A 16,820-nucleotide genomic window follows, 5' to 3' on the forward strand; every position below is an offset into this window, starting at 1 on the left:
TCCATTTTATTCCATTTCCAACAAGAAACACTGACGTTTTTATAGTAGTAATTTTCAAAGCCTTAAAAACGATTTAATTTTTTTATCCAGTACTATTTCATCATAAATATGTTACTTTTAGTCTTGTATGTCACGTTAAACTTGGACATTTGGTGGTTTTATCTTAAGGATGCCAAGATTTGACAGCACTAGCTGAATTACTTCTTATTTTTAAAGCATTAATATTCATGTTTATGTTTTTATACATTTATATATCCTTATAAATGTCTATTTCAGTTTTAGTTTATTATTAGTTGTATTATTATTGTCTTTTATTTTGTATTATTAGTTATTTTATTGTGTAGTTTCACTAAATGAAAATGATAAATGTTGTCCTGGCAATTACACTGAAAAAAATGTGTGTAGAATCAATTTTCACTTAGACATTGCTAAAAAAAATCCACAAACAATTGCAACGAAATGAACTGAACGTGAAATTTTGAAGTAGAACAACTGAAACAGCTATTTTCTTGTAAAACGTACTCAAATAATATTGGTTTGATCTGCAACTTACATTGTAAAAAAAAAAAATTGAAGTAAAAAAATAGATTTTTGGAGTATGTATTACATTAAAGGACATTTGGTGATTTTATCTTAAGGATGCCAAGAACTGAGTGTGATTTAACACCTGACCATCAGATAAGAGCAAAAAAAAAAAAAAGTACAAATTATTTAGCTCATCACGGTTATCAGCTCTTAAAAACAACTTGGTAATAAAAGTAGGAAAATGTGACGAAAACATTTTACAAAATTGCAGCTGACTGCAAAAAATGCAACTTAGTGAACCAGTTTTGACGAACGCTGTTTGAAAGAACAGTAACCGTATTAAAATTTTCACATTCAGTATACTGAATAGCATAAATACAATATTTCTTTGTCAAATTAGAGTAAAAAAGCAAATCATATTATGCTAATATACTTTTTATTTATTTTCACGACATTGCTAAAAATTAAGCAATATTACAGTAGAAAATAATAGCAATATGCACACATTTTCAATGTTTTTGAGAATAAAAAATCTACAATTTGTGCCGCAAACAGTGCCATTCTTGTATAACACAGACATATTTCCCATTATTCATGACTCGCCACTCCTCTATTTCATATAAAAATGCAATAGTAGTGGCAAGAAAAAACAAGTTTTGTCTTTGACATTATTTATATACATTATACACCATATAATTTAAATCATTTAGACATTTATTGCAAGAAAAACTATTTAATACTATTGTTCTTGACATCAACAAAGTATAAAACATATACAATAATGTTTTTCTCACTAAACTAACATTTTTCACTTACAAGTGTGGGTAAGCGCATTAAATAAATAAATCAACACACAAGACTATAGCAATAGTTTAAATGCAATTGTCTCTATGCATCCTATCCTCAACCTGATAGACTCCACTTAAGCAACATTTATACAAGCTTAATACAAAGGTGGTTGATTAATAATTTAGACTGTGTAACTAGTACATTATAACTAATAAATAGCATTCATCTCTAATCTGAAAGAAGAAGACTGGGTTAAAAATATGCATCATTACCTTCCAGTCCAGTTTAGCAGGCGTTTTGGCTCAGGTCGTAGGTCAGAGCAGATGCCGTGAGCATCCAAACTTAAGAACTGAACTCCGTGGGCTGAATACACAACAGACACCCTTGGAATTCAGTTCTCAAAGCCAAGAGCTCCATTTATCATCCGTATGCGCTGTAAATCCATCAAGCAGACCTAAGCAAAAAACCTAAATGTAACTTAATGGTAAAACGTCAATACAAAACTCAAACATGATAAGATTAGCACTGCAAAAAAAATGCCTTTCTTACTTAGATTTTTAGTCTTGTTTCCAGTCGAAATATCTACAAGTTCTTAAATCAAAAAGGATTTTCTAGCCAAGTTAAATTATTGTCGTTTACAGAAAAAAAACAAGTCAAAATTTAGTGAGTTTTTGCTTAGAACAAGCTAAATAATTTGCCAATGGGGTGAGCAAAAAAAATCTTATTTCAAACAGAAAGCAAGATTATTTTTCTTACCCCATTGGCAGATTATTTAGCTTGTTTCAAGCAAAATCTCACTTAATTTTGACTTGCTTTTTCCGAAATTTAAGTGATTTAAGAACTTTGAGATATTTTGGCTGGAAACAAGACAAGAAAAAATCTCTAGTTAATAAAGCATATCGGACAAATTCTTTGTCTATTATGGTAGCAGGATTTTTGGCGTGGGTTTCCTCGTTCCTCATCGTGATTCCAGCAATTCTCTTTGAGTGTTTGTTCAAGGACATTTTCTTGAAAGCACTGCATGCTCAAATGCATCCTACTAATATTTGTCAAGTTCAGTTAACTTCCTTGCAAGAATCAAATGAAGCAAATCATTGAATGAGAACCCTATGATAAAGGATCATAAAAAAGCGGATTGAAATTCAATTATGTGTGTTTATAGACAATTAATGCTGACCTTTATCATTTTTAAAATACAATTTCTCAACAAAATAACTTCTGCTACAAACCAAAACTGTAACACAGCATGTCCATTTTTCTTTAGAGTCACACAACTTTAAATGATTCACTTTAAATCTCCTTTTTAAAACGTTAAAAAACAGCATTTATTTTAAATAAAAGTAAATAAGTAATAAGTCATCTTTTGATAATAGTATTTACTTTAACTTTTCTAATTAATTAATGCATCCTTGCAAAATAAAATCTGTTTTTTATAGTAGTTATACTGTAGTTTATATAAAACTATACAAATTTGTGAGCACTCACAAAGTGCTTCCCGTAAGCTACATGTACTTAAATGATGTTTCTTTAAAACATTTCGATTTTTTTCCTCTTAAGTGCTGTTAAACCTGAAAAGCAAAAGCTTTTGCCATGAGATTACTCGTGACACTTTTTTTTTAACATCTTCAACTCCATTAACTTGTTCAACCCACATGTGCATCTGTCATTTATCTGCTTTTATCACTCACCTCGTTCAACCAACCTTCAGTTTCCCCCTCTTTTGTCGACAGGTCCACATCATCTGTTGTTGGTGAGTCATCTCGGTACCAGTACCAGATGAGGATGCTGAATCATGTCTCTCATGCACCTGCAGCGAATGATAAGACACATGCAGAAAGCTGTTCTGCCGCCTACTCGCTCGGCGCATCCCTATATAAACCGATCGATTAGCGCTCTCATTTGCATGGGCGTTTGTTCCACACTACACACACAGTCATGGGAAAGTCCCAGTGCTATCCATTTTGCTCAAAGTGCAAAGATAGCCATAATTGCACAACACGCAGCCCATGATAATAGACCCACGTCACAGCACCGACAGCACATGCTGTGTTGCAATCGTGCTTAATGGATAAAGGTTGATCGAATAACATTGTTTTTCCATCAATAGCCTGTTATTGCAGACTAGGCTACGTGTAAGCGACGTTGGTGTTGAGAAAACCCCAACCGCTAGAGGAGGAGGAAATGTTGGTTAAGTATTTAATGCACCATTTCCGCTCTGTAAAGTCCGTGGGTAGAGACGGGGAAATCCTAACCCTGTTCGGTTTGCCAATCAAGAGTGCGAGATCTCGTCTTCGCTAACCGTCGTATGGCTGTTATTAGACGAACTTTTTCACTTTCCTTATACATATACGAGAGGCCTTTTTGGCCCCCTTTCCAACACCAAAACAATGCGAAATATCAGACCCCCTGCTTTCCTTGCAGAGTTTATTTTTCAAAAACAACATTTCCATTACAACTAGGCCGACTATTTAATGTGTTTCTTCACCATTACACAAGCAAAACATGACCGGAAAGGTCATGTATCGTTTTGCACATCTCGGAATGTCCTGTAGTGACTTTTCTTTCGTTGTTTTTATAGTTAGTTGTGACATCAGGCATCATGATTTTTCGGCGTGCCTGCAGATCATCTCAGTGGCCCCATCTTGCACCACAGAGTTTTCTCTCTCCTCACATGACAGAGGAAGTGAGTCAGATTATCACAGGCTCCAGATGACCTGAAGTCACAGGCCAGTCATGACGAGAAAGCAACTTATATATAAACGCTGCCCTTTAAAAGTGCAAACGTGTCAAGCACTAATGAGAATTAATAGATGTGTAAACTGCCTTGAAAATGTTCACAATATTCCTGAATAGAGGAGAAAAATTGTATGCTTACTGAATTATGGCTTTCTGTATAGGAAACTTGTATTAATTATAACTAAATAAGCTCAGATTTGGGGGTTGTTTATTGGGGGGTGTAATTTGCTATCATTAGTTAATGTATTAACTAACATTAATTAACACTATACATTTAATACATTATTTATTAATCTTTGTTAATGTTAGTTAATAGAAATGCAGTCATTCATTGTTTGTTCATGTTAGTTCACAGTGCATTAACTAATGTTGACAAACACAACTTGTGATTTTAATAATGCATTAGTACATGCTGAAATTAATATGAACTAAGATTAATCAATGCTGCAGTAGGGGTGTGCGATATGACGATTTTTGATTGTGGATGATTAAAATGTCTCCACGTTGTAAACATGCTGCCGATTGTCGTTAAAGGGAAAAACATTCTGACATTTTTTTCTTGTGCTGAACACAAAAGAAGATAACAGTAGTTGGTCCCCACTTACTTTGAAAGTGGGAAAAAATGAATCAAATACTATGGAAGTAACAACTGTTTGGTTACCCATATTCATAAAAATACATTTTATGTTCAACATTTTTTATGTTTAAAAAAAAAAAAACTCGCGAGTGAGTAAATGATTATAGAATTGTCATTTTTGGGTGATGGTAGGCTTATAAAACAAAGCACAAAGAAAAATCACTCACTGCTCTCGACTGAATAACTTGTAACAGTTGCTTTAATAAGAGTCAATGCAATGTATAATTTATGTATATAGTGTACACTTATAGTGTAAGCGCTTTGAGTGTCTAGAAAAGCGCTATATAAATGTAATGAATTATTATTATTATTATTATTACACTGTAAAAACCTATTTGTTGAGTCAACTTAACATAATTTGTTACCTGGCTGCCTTAACATTTTAAGTTTAGTCAACTCAGAAACGTTTAGTCAACTTAAAATGTTAAGTTGTACTAAGTGACAACTTAGATATTTGAGTTGATTCAACTTAAAATTATTAAGGCAGCCAGGTAGCTTACCCAGCTTTAAAGTTTAACAAACCAAATTGTTTGTTAAGTCAACTCAAATATCCAAGTTGTCTGAGTTGTTTCAACTGAAATAAAATTGCACTGTTTGATCTTAAAATATATCAGGGCCTTTGTTTTGTCTTAAGATGCACACCAGTAATGTATTTTTGTAAGTATGTTTATGAAAGTTACTGAATTGTCCTAATTGAACTATGGCCTAATCCTGGCTTAGCCTAAGCCCTGTCTGTGAAACCAGGCCTTTTAGTACAACTTAACATTTCAGCAGGGTAACAAATTATTTTACAAATTGTGTTTTTTTTTTTTTTTTTTTTTTTTTACAGTGTACTTCTATCACCAAACCACTGAAGTTTCTTTTCGGTGCAAACTCATTATATGCCCAAATTAGATTTTTTGTTAAGTCAACTCAAATATCTACATTTAAACTTAACATTTCAAGATGACAAAACTTAACTTGAGCTGACTGAACTTAAAATAATTGGTTTCCTTTGGGCCTTAAAATTTTAAGTTTACTCAACAAATTCTGATTTTTTTTTTTTTTTTTTTTTTTTTTTTACAGTATATAGTGTTTTATTTTTATATTTGTTAATTCAATTTCTTGAATGCTACTGCTAAATACACCTCCTGTACCTGAAAATTAAAGCACTGTTTGTTTTATTTGTTTATCAGTATTTGTAACACACTGTAAAAAAAAAAAATTGTTTCAACTTAAAAAAGTAAGTCTTACAAGGTAACAAAATATACAATAAAAAGAACGGCAGATGTAGGCCAAAGTGGGTGAAGAAAAATCTTTGTCATTATTTTGTCTTTTTTTATTAAAAAATAAGAACAAAAATGGGCTACATGCACTGTAAAAAAAAATCTACTTAAAAAAGTAAGTGTTCATGCTGCCTTAAAATTTTAAGTTTACTCAACTCAAATATCCACGTTTTCATGTAGTACAACTTAACATTTCATGTTGACTACATTTAAAATTTTAAGGCAGCATGAATACTTACTTTTTTAAATTTGAATAAACTTCTTAATTTTTTACAGTTCATGTAGCCTATCTTTGTTCTTATTTTTTAATAAAAAAAAGACAAAATAATGACAAAGATTTTTATCTTCGCCCACTTTGGCCTACATCTGCCCTTCTTTTTATTTTATATTTTGTTACCTTGTAAGGCTTTGGTTTTAAAATAGAGAAATTAGTTTGGCTGTATTGCTACCCAACATGACAAAGAATTGTGATAAAATCGTGAATCGTGATATTTCTGAAAAAAAAATGTGATATGATTTTTTTGCCATATCGCCCACCCCTATGCTGCAGTAGTATTGTTCATTAATTCATTAGTTCATTCTTTACTAATATTAACTAATAAACCTTATTGTAAAGTGTTACCTTTAAATTTGTACAAATTTAAAGAAAACTGTTAATGGCTGAAATGAGTAGATTTCAACCATATATATTCATTTGTACTTCTATTTATTTGTTTATTGGTTCTCTTTGTGCACTAAAAATATAAAGCAGAATGAAAACTCTATTGTAATCAGTTGTAACTCTACAGGGTATGGCCACATCAGTATTTCCTGGACATGTATCAACTTTGTTCCTGGCACTGGTCATTGTGATTTTCTATGAAAATCCCTTTTAATCTTGAGCATAATCTTCGTTTGGGAAATCTAGCAGGAAGAACATACCCTTTAACAAACAAGGTGGCTAAAAGGGAATTTCTATGTGACCCAGAATTAACTAACAAATAACACTCCCAATGATCACAGTCTAACTGGAACACTTCATTTGACCTTTAAGAAGTGTCAAATAAATAAATGTATTTAATTTAACTATTTAAGATTTGTATTAAATAATCATTTTATTTATATTAATTGAACCTAGTTTAATTGGATTGTTTAATAAAACGACAATGCTTTCTATGAAGCCCATATTTATAATACATTATAAGGCTATGCTTAAGCCATTATAATGAAGGCATATTGCATTATGCAGTTATATCATCTTATGAATATTCATAAGAACAGTTTTAATGTATTATAAATACATTACTTTTAAGAGTACGATGATTAATAACACACAGTGAACATGTTGCATCCTTAAGTTAACACATACAATGGATTATATTTCTCATAGTTATAATGTATTATACGTCTTATATATCTTGCCATCTTTCTAATGCTACTTTGATTAAATAAAGACCACTTAAAAGTATAGTAATAATAATAATAATGTTTTTTTTTCTCAAACAGCCATAAGATTAGATATCAGAATGTAAATGTAAAATTAGATTTAATATGGTGTTCATTGTGTGTTGTAATCATAACCATAAAGGAGTAAGCATTATAATTGTTGTTATGATTATTTATGAGATGATATAATATATTATAACTTTTTTACAATGCATTATGCATTCTTTATAATGCCTTAGGAATACCCTTATGATGTATTATAAATATAGGTTTCATAGAAGTTTTCATTTTCAAGGCATTTTACATACAAATTGCCAGTAAACAGTTTGGGGAAGGTTACTTAGGAAATGTAATAGGTTACAGATGTTATTTAAAATGTAATAACAAGTAGTGTAACTATTTCAATTACTTCATTAAAGTAATGTAACTGATTACATTTGATTAGACTTAAAAAAATATACTATATACTATAACAGCACTTGTGTTAAATGTTTAACCTATTCTGGGTAGTTTTATTTAACTCAACTATTGCTTAATTACTATATTTCTTGCTTAAAATGAACACAAAATAGATTGGAAATTAACATTTATTAATCTGTTTGATAAATGAACACTTGTTAATAAGGTAAATAAATAATAATTAAATAACAAACATTTTTTTTTTAATTGCTTAATAATAAATGTAATGTTCTCCCCTTCTGATTATTGCTATTGGCTCCAGTAATTGTGTCTGGTTTTTAATGTACAGAATTTTGGGGGTTCATTTTAAACCAGCCATATATTATTATTATATTTTTTTAAATAGTTGAGTTAAATCAAACTAACCAAAAAGTTGGGTTTGTCCAAATTTCACCCATTGTTTTAGAGTGTCCTTTTTTTATTAGTTTTCTCAAATTAAATTGATTTTTTTTTAATCTAATCTGTTAATCATTTTCAAACATTTAAAGCAGGCAGGGTTAGTTCTCAACACTGATTACTGTCAGACTTTCAGAATCCTTCATCACTTAAATTAAAATTATAATCATTTAATTTAAAAGCACAGCCACCACAAAATCTGAATTTAGCACCTCTTTTGTCGTTCTGAGGTTAAAGACAGATTTAAAATCATAACAAGATGTAGTTTAATAGACATGATACTGCTTTTAAAATCAAATCTTTGCATAGCTATGACAGGAAACAGTGGCATCTAACAATGCCTTGGGAAAAAAAAACCAGTCAATTAAAAGCACATACATAAACCCAAATGTGACCCTGGACCACAAAACCACATGGATATTTGTAGCAATAGCCAAAAATACATTGTATGGGTCAAAATGATTTATTTCTTTTTTATGCAAAAAATCATTAGGATATTAGGTGGCGATTATGTTCCATGAAGGTATTTTTGACATTACATTACCGTGAATATATCAAGACTAATCAAAAAAATTTTGGTTAGTAATATGCATTGCTAAAAACTTTATTTGAACAATATTTAGATATTTTTGCACTTATATTCCAGATTTTCATATAGTTGTATCTCAGCCAAATATTGTCCTATCCTAACAAAACCATACATCAACTAAAAGCTTTATTCACCTTTCAGATGATGTATAAATTCTCAATTTATAACAAAAAAAGACTCTTATGACTGGTTTTGTGGTCAAGGGTCACAAATAGAAAGAGAACTGTTATCAAATAAGCATTCTGTGTCCTAAACTCCTAAAACATTAGTGTCTCATGTTTTAGAGCAGTCAATGCAATTAAAAAAGAAATCAATTAAACCTGTATGTGTGAAAATATTCACAAGTAACCCACCTTTGTAATAATTAACATTTTCATAAGTAACGGTAATTGAATTACACATTTTTCTCAGTAACTGTAACAGATTACAGTTACATTTAGCCTATTTTGTAATTAAATTACGTACTCTTTTAATATTCAATATTGTGATATTTTTGTGACTATGCTAATTTTAAAGAGCATAATTTAAGTTAGATAAATTTGTATTTCCACACACAGATGTCTAATTATCCATATTAACGTTACCTGACAGATCTGTAAACATATTAGTGAGTCAGGAGAGCGGCCGCTTCTTTTTAACCATTTAGAAACGCTATCTGTCAATAATATTGGTTGTTTAAAATGTCTCGGTGGTGTTTTTTAACGGATAGCAAGTCGCTGAAATTAACTTTTTATAAAAACTAAACCAGACCGAAACCCATTCCATCATCAGACTTCAATGCATCCCGGAAGAAAGAAGGCTTCTCCAACTCCGATTGGTCGAGTGTAAGTTTCTACTGCTCTGATTGGTCAGAAGAGAGTTTCGTTAGCTCTGATTGGTGGAAAGCGTGCGGATGCAAGATCATGCGCTTTTGTTGTCGTGCAGTAGCCGACAGAAAGCAAATATGAGTGCAAATAGCTTTTACCATTCTGCTGAAACGAATTTGATCTAACTCATTGAATATTTCGCTTTTGAGGAGGAGAATTGCATAACGGCTCCTGCATCCATTTAGCCCTGGATGCATGTGCATCCTCTTTTCATCATCGAAGGAGTTTCGTTTCATATAAATAACCATGCATCGGTATCTGTTTGTTCTTCTGTCTTTTGTGCATGTATTGGCGGATCCGGATTTTGCTAAACTTGATGGTGCCCCGCCTTCAAAAATAGGTAGGCCATGTTCGTGATTTTAATTATTCTGCAATAAAACGCATTGTAAAGAAAATACCTCATAATACAGTCTGCTGTTGTGTTTGCAGCTGTTGTTGGAGCTGGAATTGGAGGAACCGCTACAGCTCATTTCCTTAGGCAACATTTTGGACCGGAAGTGAGAATTGATGTATTTGAGAAGGGGTCAGTCGGTGGTCGTCTGGCTACTGTCACTGTCAACCAGCAAGACTACGAATCCGGTGGATCCATCATTCATTCCCTCAACCTGCACATGCAAGACTTTGTCCAGCAACTGGGTTAGTTGCATTCATATTGCTAAAATCTACAATTTAGTAATTGGTGACTGAATTAATGCTAGTTATGAATAAAAGTCTTGACAGACTACTTATATTGGACATAATTGTGACCCTGGAGCACAAAACCAGTCATAACTAGCATGGGTATATTTGTAGCAATAGCCAACAATACATTGTATGGGTCAAAATGATAGATTTTATGCCAAAAATCATTAGGATATTATGTAAAGACCATGTTCCATTAATATATTTTGTAAATTTCTTACCGTAAATATATCAAAACTTAATTTTTGATTAGTAATATGCATTGCTAAGAACTTTATTTGGCGATTTTCCCAATATTTAGATTTCTTTGCACTTTCAGATTCCAGATTTAAAAATTTTCTTTTCAAAAATTGACTCTTATGGTTGGTTTTGTGGTCCAAAAAGTTGGGTTTGTTCAAATTTCACCCATTTGTTTAGAGTGTCCTTTTTGATTCGTTTTCTAATCTTTTTTTCTAATCTGTTAATCATTTTCAAATATTTAAAGCAGGCAGGGTTAGTACTCAACACTGATTACCTTCAGACTTTCGAAATCCTTCATCATTTAAATGAAGATTATAATCATTTAATTTTAAAGCACAGCCACCAGAAAATTCTGAATTTAGCAACTCTTTTTACTTTGTGATCGTTCTGAGGTTAAAGACAGATTTAAAATCATAACAAGATGTAGTTTAATAGCTATGATACTGCTTTTAAAATCAAATCTTTGCATAGCTATGACAGGAAACAGTGGCATCTAACAATGCCTTGGAAAAAAAAAACGCATACATAAACCCAAATGTGACCCTGGACCACAAAACCAGTCTTTAGTAGCATGGGTATATTTGTAGCAATACCCAAAAATACATTGTATGGGTCAGAGTTATTTATTTATTTTTTATGCCAAAAAAACAATGGCATATTAGGTAAAGATAATGTTCCATGAAGATATTTTGGAAATTTCCAACCGTATATATAAAAACTTAATTTTTTGCTAGTAGTATGTATTGCTAAAAACTTGCCGATTTTCACCAAATTTTGATATCTTTGCACCCTTAGATTCCAGATTTTCAAATCGTTGTATCTCAGCCAAATATTGTCCTATCCTAACAAAACCATACATCAACTGAAAGCTTTATTCGCCTTTCAGAAAATGTATAAATCTCAGTTTATTGGTTTTATGGTCAAGGGTCACAAATAGAAAGAGAACTCATCAAATAAGCATTCTGTGTATTGACTGAATTAATACTAGTTATGAGCAATAGTCTTGGCCAGGGCTCTGAACCGGTTTAAGGAACGAAAACGAAAAACGAAAACAAATGACATTAAACAGGAACAGGAACAAAAACGAAAACAAAATCAATTTTAATCGTTCTGAACAGAAACAGAAACAGAAATTCCAAATTAACCGGTTAATAACGGTATTTTTATCGTTCTCTTTATTATATCAATTTGGCAGACCAAAAACATGAATTCAAATTGTGTGCGCAAATGCGACGGTGACGCATACATACACCGTGAAATGCCCGCGAAGCAGACGTCATAAGCAGAGCCCTTTCTGATGCGACGAGCTTAAGGTTACCAAGCACCTGACTGTTTCATGTGCAAAGGCATGTTTAGGTTTAAGTTATTGTAGCCTAATTAAAACTTGTAGTTAAAATTGTCTATTGTTTTAAGTTCTCTTTTGTTTGAGTGAAAATAGCCTATAATAGGCTATGTATATTAGGTAAGGAATAATTAAATCAACAGGTTTTTATCGCAGATTAAGCCGTGTGGTCAGAATGTGAAGCGGATGGTCTTGAAGGGGCTTATTTCGCTATAGTATTATCAAACAAGAAAATTGTTTTAAAAAAATGATTTGCTCATTTGTAACGCGTTTCCAGGCACGGCCTTAGCCAGCTGAGGTCACCGAGGTCCGGCCATTGGTCATTTTTGTATATTCAAAAATAAAATGCCAAGCTCTCTGAATGATTATTAAGCCGTTTAAACCACCTCATATCACACGAGTGTTTGCAATTCATGTTGATGCGAGAAGCTAGCGCAGTGAACGGGGCTTGAGAGCGCGTTGAGTGAGAGCGCGTGTGCAGCCTCCGTTTGTTGCCAGATCCACCTATTATACGTGTATTTTTCCAATTTAGTGACACTTTGGGACGTTTATAAAGTGGGAAGTTGAACGTTAGTGTTACTGATATATTAATCTTGTTTAAAAAACACAAGCTTTGAACTTATTTCGGATATCTTTTTCTCTCTTTTTGTAATTGCTTGTTTTTCGTAGCAATATCTGGCAACATTGTACTTTCATAAAAAAAAATCTTCTGACGCTAGGCTATATCAGACAAAGACTATAGAATACCATCTTACCATTTTACCATTCTTAAAAGGACTTTGGCTATATGTAGTGCATTTGAGGGTGTTAATATAGCACAATTTTTTTAACACCTTACTTCGGACCGCGCTAATTTTCAAACCCTGGTTGTGAACTCGTTTACTTTCGGTTTTAAAGACAAGAAGTTCAAATGACACGAACACGGAATTTGGTTTAATCATTTGTAAACATAATGCCAAACATGTTATTAAAAGGCACACACTATCTATCTATCTATCTATCTATCTATCTATCTATCTATCTATCTATCTATCTATCTATCTATCTATCTATCTATCTATCTATCTATCTATCTATCTATCTATCTATCTATCTATCTATCGTGCTGTGTAATAAAATAACGTTATTAACCGGTATTTTTTCTAGAAAACCGTTCTCGGAACGTATTGTTTAATGAGGAACGCAAGAACAGAAACGTTATAATATCGATTCTGCTCGGAGTGAACCGAATGGATTTTTTTTCCGTTTTTAAGCCCTGGTCTTGGCAGACACTACTTATGTTGGCCATATTTGTGACCCTGGAGCACAAAGCCAGTCGTAAGTAGCATGGGTATATTTGTAGCAATAGCCAACAATACATTGTATGGGTCAAAATGATAGATATTTCTTTTATGCCAAAAATCACTAGGATATTAAGTAAAGATCATGTTCCAAATAATATATTTTGTAAATTTCCTATCATAAATATATCAAAACTTAATTTTTGATTAGTAATATGCATTGCTAAGAACTTTATTTGGACAGCTTTAGAGGCGATTTTCTCAATATTTAGTTTTTTTTGCACCCTCAGATTCCAGATTTAAAATATTTCTTTTCAAAAATTGACTCTTTTGTGGTCCGAAAAGTTGGGTTTGTCCAAATTTCACCCATTGTTTTAGAGTGTCCTTTTTGATTCGTTTTCTAATCTTTTTTTTCTAATCTGTTAATCATTTTCAAATATTTAAAGCAGGCAGGGTTAGTACTCAACACTGATTACTGTCAGACTTTCGAAATCCTTCATCGCTTAAATTAAGATTTAAATCATTTAATTTTAAAGCACAGCCACCACAAAATCTGAATTTAGCACCTCTTTTTACTTTGTGATCGTTCTGAGGTTAAAGACAGATTTAAAATCATAACAAGATGTAGTTTAATAGCTATGATACTGCTTTTAAAATCAAATCTTGGAAACAGTGACATCTAACAATGCCTTGGAAAAAAAAAACTGTTAATAAAAAAAAAATAAAATAAATAAAGCACATACATAAACCCAAATGTGACCCTGGAGCTTAAGTAGCATTCTGTGTATTGTAGGGCTGCACGATAGATCGTTTCAGCATCGTCATCGCGATGTACGCATGCGCGATAGTCACATCGTGGCAGTCACGATGCAGGGCAAAAAAAAAATTATGTGTGTCTGATTTAAAAATGTACTTTCTATATTTCTAAACTTTCTATTCACGGATCTATATTTGTCTAAAATAAAGTAATTAACTCATGTTTAAAGGTTCTTTAAAAACTACAATGCACACGTTGCTTCACCTACTTTATGCATGCAGTCTCTGCGTGCGCATGGCGAAATGAGCGCGGGACGGGAGAAAAGCGCCGAAATGGAAGATTTGGTCGCAAAAAGAAACGCAACGTCGGTCATATGGTAGTATTTTGGATACAAAAAGGATGCTGCTGACTAGGGGTGTGCAAAGCAGCCGGTATTTGTATCTGTATTTGTATTTGTTGAGGGGGGAAAAGTATTTGTATTTGTATTCGAGTAAAATTCAAAATAGGTGTAAAATCCAGTTTTTTTGTGCGTTACACTTATAATTTACGTTATAGTGTAAGTATTCTTTAATTATATCCATTATAATAATTATGTATATGCAATATTGGTTGACGTTTTTGGACATGTAACAAGGAACACCATTGAAAAGAAAATAACATAACAGCCATTACCTCATCCATGGTTAAACCAACAACTAATAAAATACCATTGTGAACATTATGAACCCCACCGCCACCCGTCCTTGTTGGAGGACGCTGAACAGACAGAATAAAAACAAATAATACTTAAAAGAACTGTTCTTCTTCTGAATGAACTTCTTTCCCGTGGCGTCTGCCGTTGCTAAGCAACCATGACCTGATCTCTCAATGAAGACTCGGAAGCTTCAGCAAAGCATAAATGGATTTCCAGCATTAAAAATCGCTTGCAGTAGCTCTGCTATCAAATTTATTTTAAAATGGTTATTCCTGTACAGATATGATAAGCTGTTCCTCCAACTTGGCTGTTTTTCAATGTTATTAAGGGAAAGGGTGAAGCTGATTGGTTGGTTCTGGTCACATGACCTGCGCTGCGCTTGTGGCATTCTGAAAAGTTGAGATGTATTTATCTGGATGCGGCGCGGACGCGCCTGGAAAAAACGAGCGCGTAACAGCGTGTCCGCGTCGCTTCCATTATGAGCGCGCATACCGCGCGTCGACATGTGAAACAACGAACTTGAGCGCGTATGTGAACGGCCCCTAATGGAATAATCTCCCGATCAAACTCTGCTTCCCAAAAGCTATAAACTGCCTCCAGAACCCAGTTAAGGTACAAAAATCTATTCAACAAAAATAGTGATGCAGAAGTCTTTTTTCACCCAGCTGAGTCTTCTCTGTTGCTGTGTGTAGCAGTCACCTCTTTTAACCCCACCCCCCGAATGTCACTCACTCACGCGGGCATGCACTGACTGCGGTCTCATGAGGAAACGCAGCTTTTTGATGTAAAGTTTTTCTTGTTCCCGAATACAAATATTTTTTTAAGTATTTTTCCGAAATAAGTATTCGTAAAAAACACGCTATTTGTGCCTTTCCGAATACTGTATTCGGGTTCGGCTCCACCCCTACTGCTGACCAAAAACAGGTGCTTTGTCGGGAGTGCCTGTCAGTTGTTGCCACAACTCGCGGAAACACTACGAATTTAAGGGACCGTTCACATGTCGCGCCTAAAAACGCGTGGAAAACGCTAGGCGCGCCGCTTTCTCCTTCTTTCCAAAGCGCTCTGTAACTTGAGTGGCAGAGTGGCGTCTGCCGTTGCTAAGCAACCATGACCCGCGCTCTCCTAAAGACGCGGAAGTTTCAGCAAAGGTAAATAAACAAAGATAAATGGATTTCCAAAACTAAAAATTGCTTGCAGTAGCTCTGCTGCTAAAAAATGTTATCCCTGTAACAGCTATGATCAGCTAGCTGTTCCTCCATCTTGGCTAAGCTTTTAATGTTTTTCGTGAAAGGAAGTAGCTAATTTCCCTTTCATCAGGGTAAAAGCAACATTCATTATTAATTTCATATTAGAGCCTTGATTTGCCTGAATTGACAGTGAATAAGGTGAGTCAGACTGTTTATGAAACTACCCAAAATAAGCTTTAAAAAGTATTTTATTTCAGGGTTTTGATTATACTGTACTTTTACATTTTTTTTATTCTTTGAAAATTCTTACAAAATTACCCCAATTATTCTTGAATTATTATTTGATTTTTAAGCAGTTCAAAACAACTTGATGAACATAAATGAATTTGTACACATCGCAATATCGCAAGAAAAAAATATATTGCAATGTAATTTTTTCCCAATATCGTGCAGCCCTAGTGTATTGACTGAATTAATACTAGTTTTGAGCAATAGTCTTGGCAGACACTACTTATATTGGCCATATTTGTCTACAAAGCCAGTCCAACAATACATTGTATGGGTCAAAATTATAGATTTTTCTTTTATGCCAAAAATCATTAGGATATTATGTAAAGATCACGTCCCATGAATATATTTTGTAAATTTCCTATCATAAATATATCAAAACTTAATTTTTGATTAGTAATATGCATTACTAAGAACTTTATTTGGACAGCTTTAGAGGCGATTTTCTCAATATTTCGATTTTTTTTTTTTTGCGCCCTATTTTTTTTTTCAGAAATTGACTCTTATGATTTGTTTTGTGGTCCAGGGTCACATTTAGAGTTAGGGGTTTGTTCTAAAATCTTTATCTTCTCTACAATGCTGTATCTTATGTTACTCGTCCACAGGGTTGAAGTACCGTAAGAGTGTGGCTGGGAAGACAGCGGTGTTCAATGGAGAGGAGTTT

The 16,820-nt window shown here is 33.0% G+C and overlaps 1 protein-coding gene across 1 annotated transcript in view; it reads left to right on the plus strand.

Annotated features, from left to right (window-relative positions):
* The first annotated feature begins 9,753 nt into the window (after nucleotides 1-9,753).
* The window catches only part of pcyox1l (prenylcysteine oxidase 1 like), a 15,652-nt gene continuing 8,585 nt past the window's right edge, over nucleotides 9,754-16,820 (plus strand). The window contains exons 1-3 of the mRNA XM_073823941.1: nucleotides 9,754-10,027; nucleotides 10,117-10,323; nucleotides 16,762-16,816. Of these exons, the coding sequence (XP_073680042.1) occupies nucleotides 9,934-10,027; nucleotides 10,117-10,323; nucleotides 16,762-16,816 (356 nt within the window). The 5' untranslated portion in view covers nucleotides 9,754-9,933. The remainder of the gene's footprint in view (nucleotides 10,028-10,116; nucleotides 10,324-16,761; nucleotides 16,817-16,820) is intronic.

The sequence above is a fragment of the Garra rufa genome, chromosome 19, assembly GCF_049309525.1.
Source record: "Garra rufa chromosome 19, GarRuf1.0, whole genome shotgun sequence".
In the NCBI taxonomy this organism is placed as follows: Eukaryota; Metazoa; Chordata; class Actinopteri; order Cypriniformes; family Cyprinidae; genus Garra; species Garra rufa.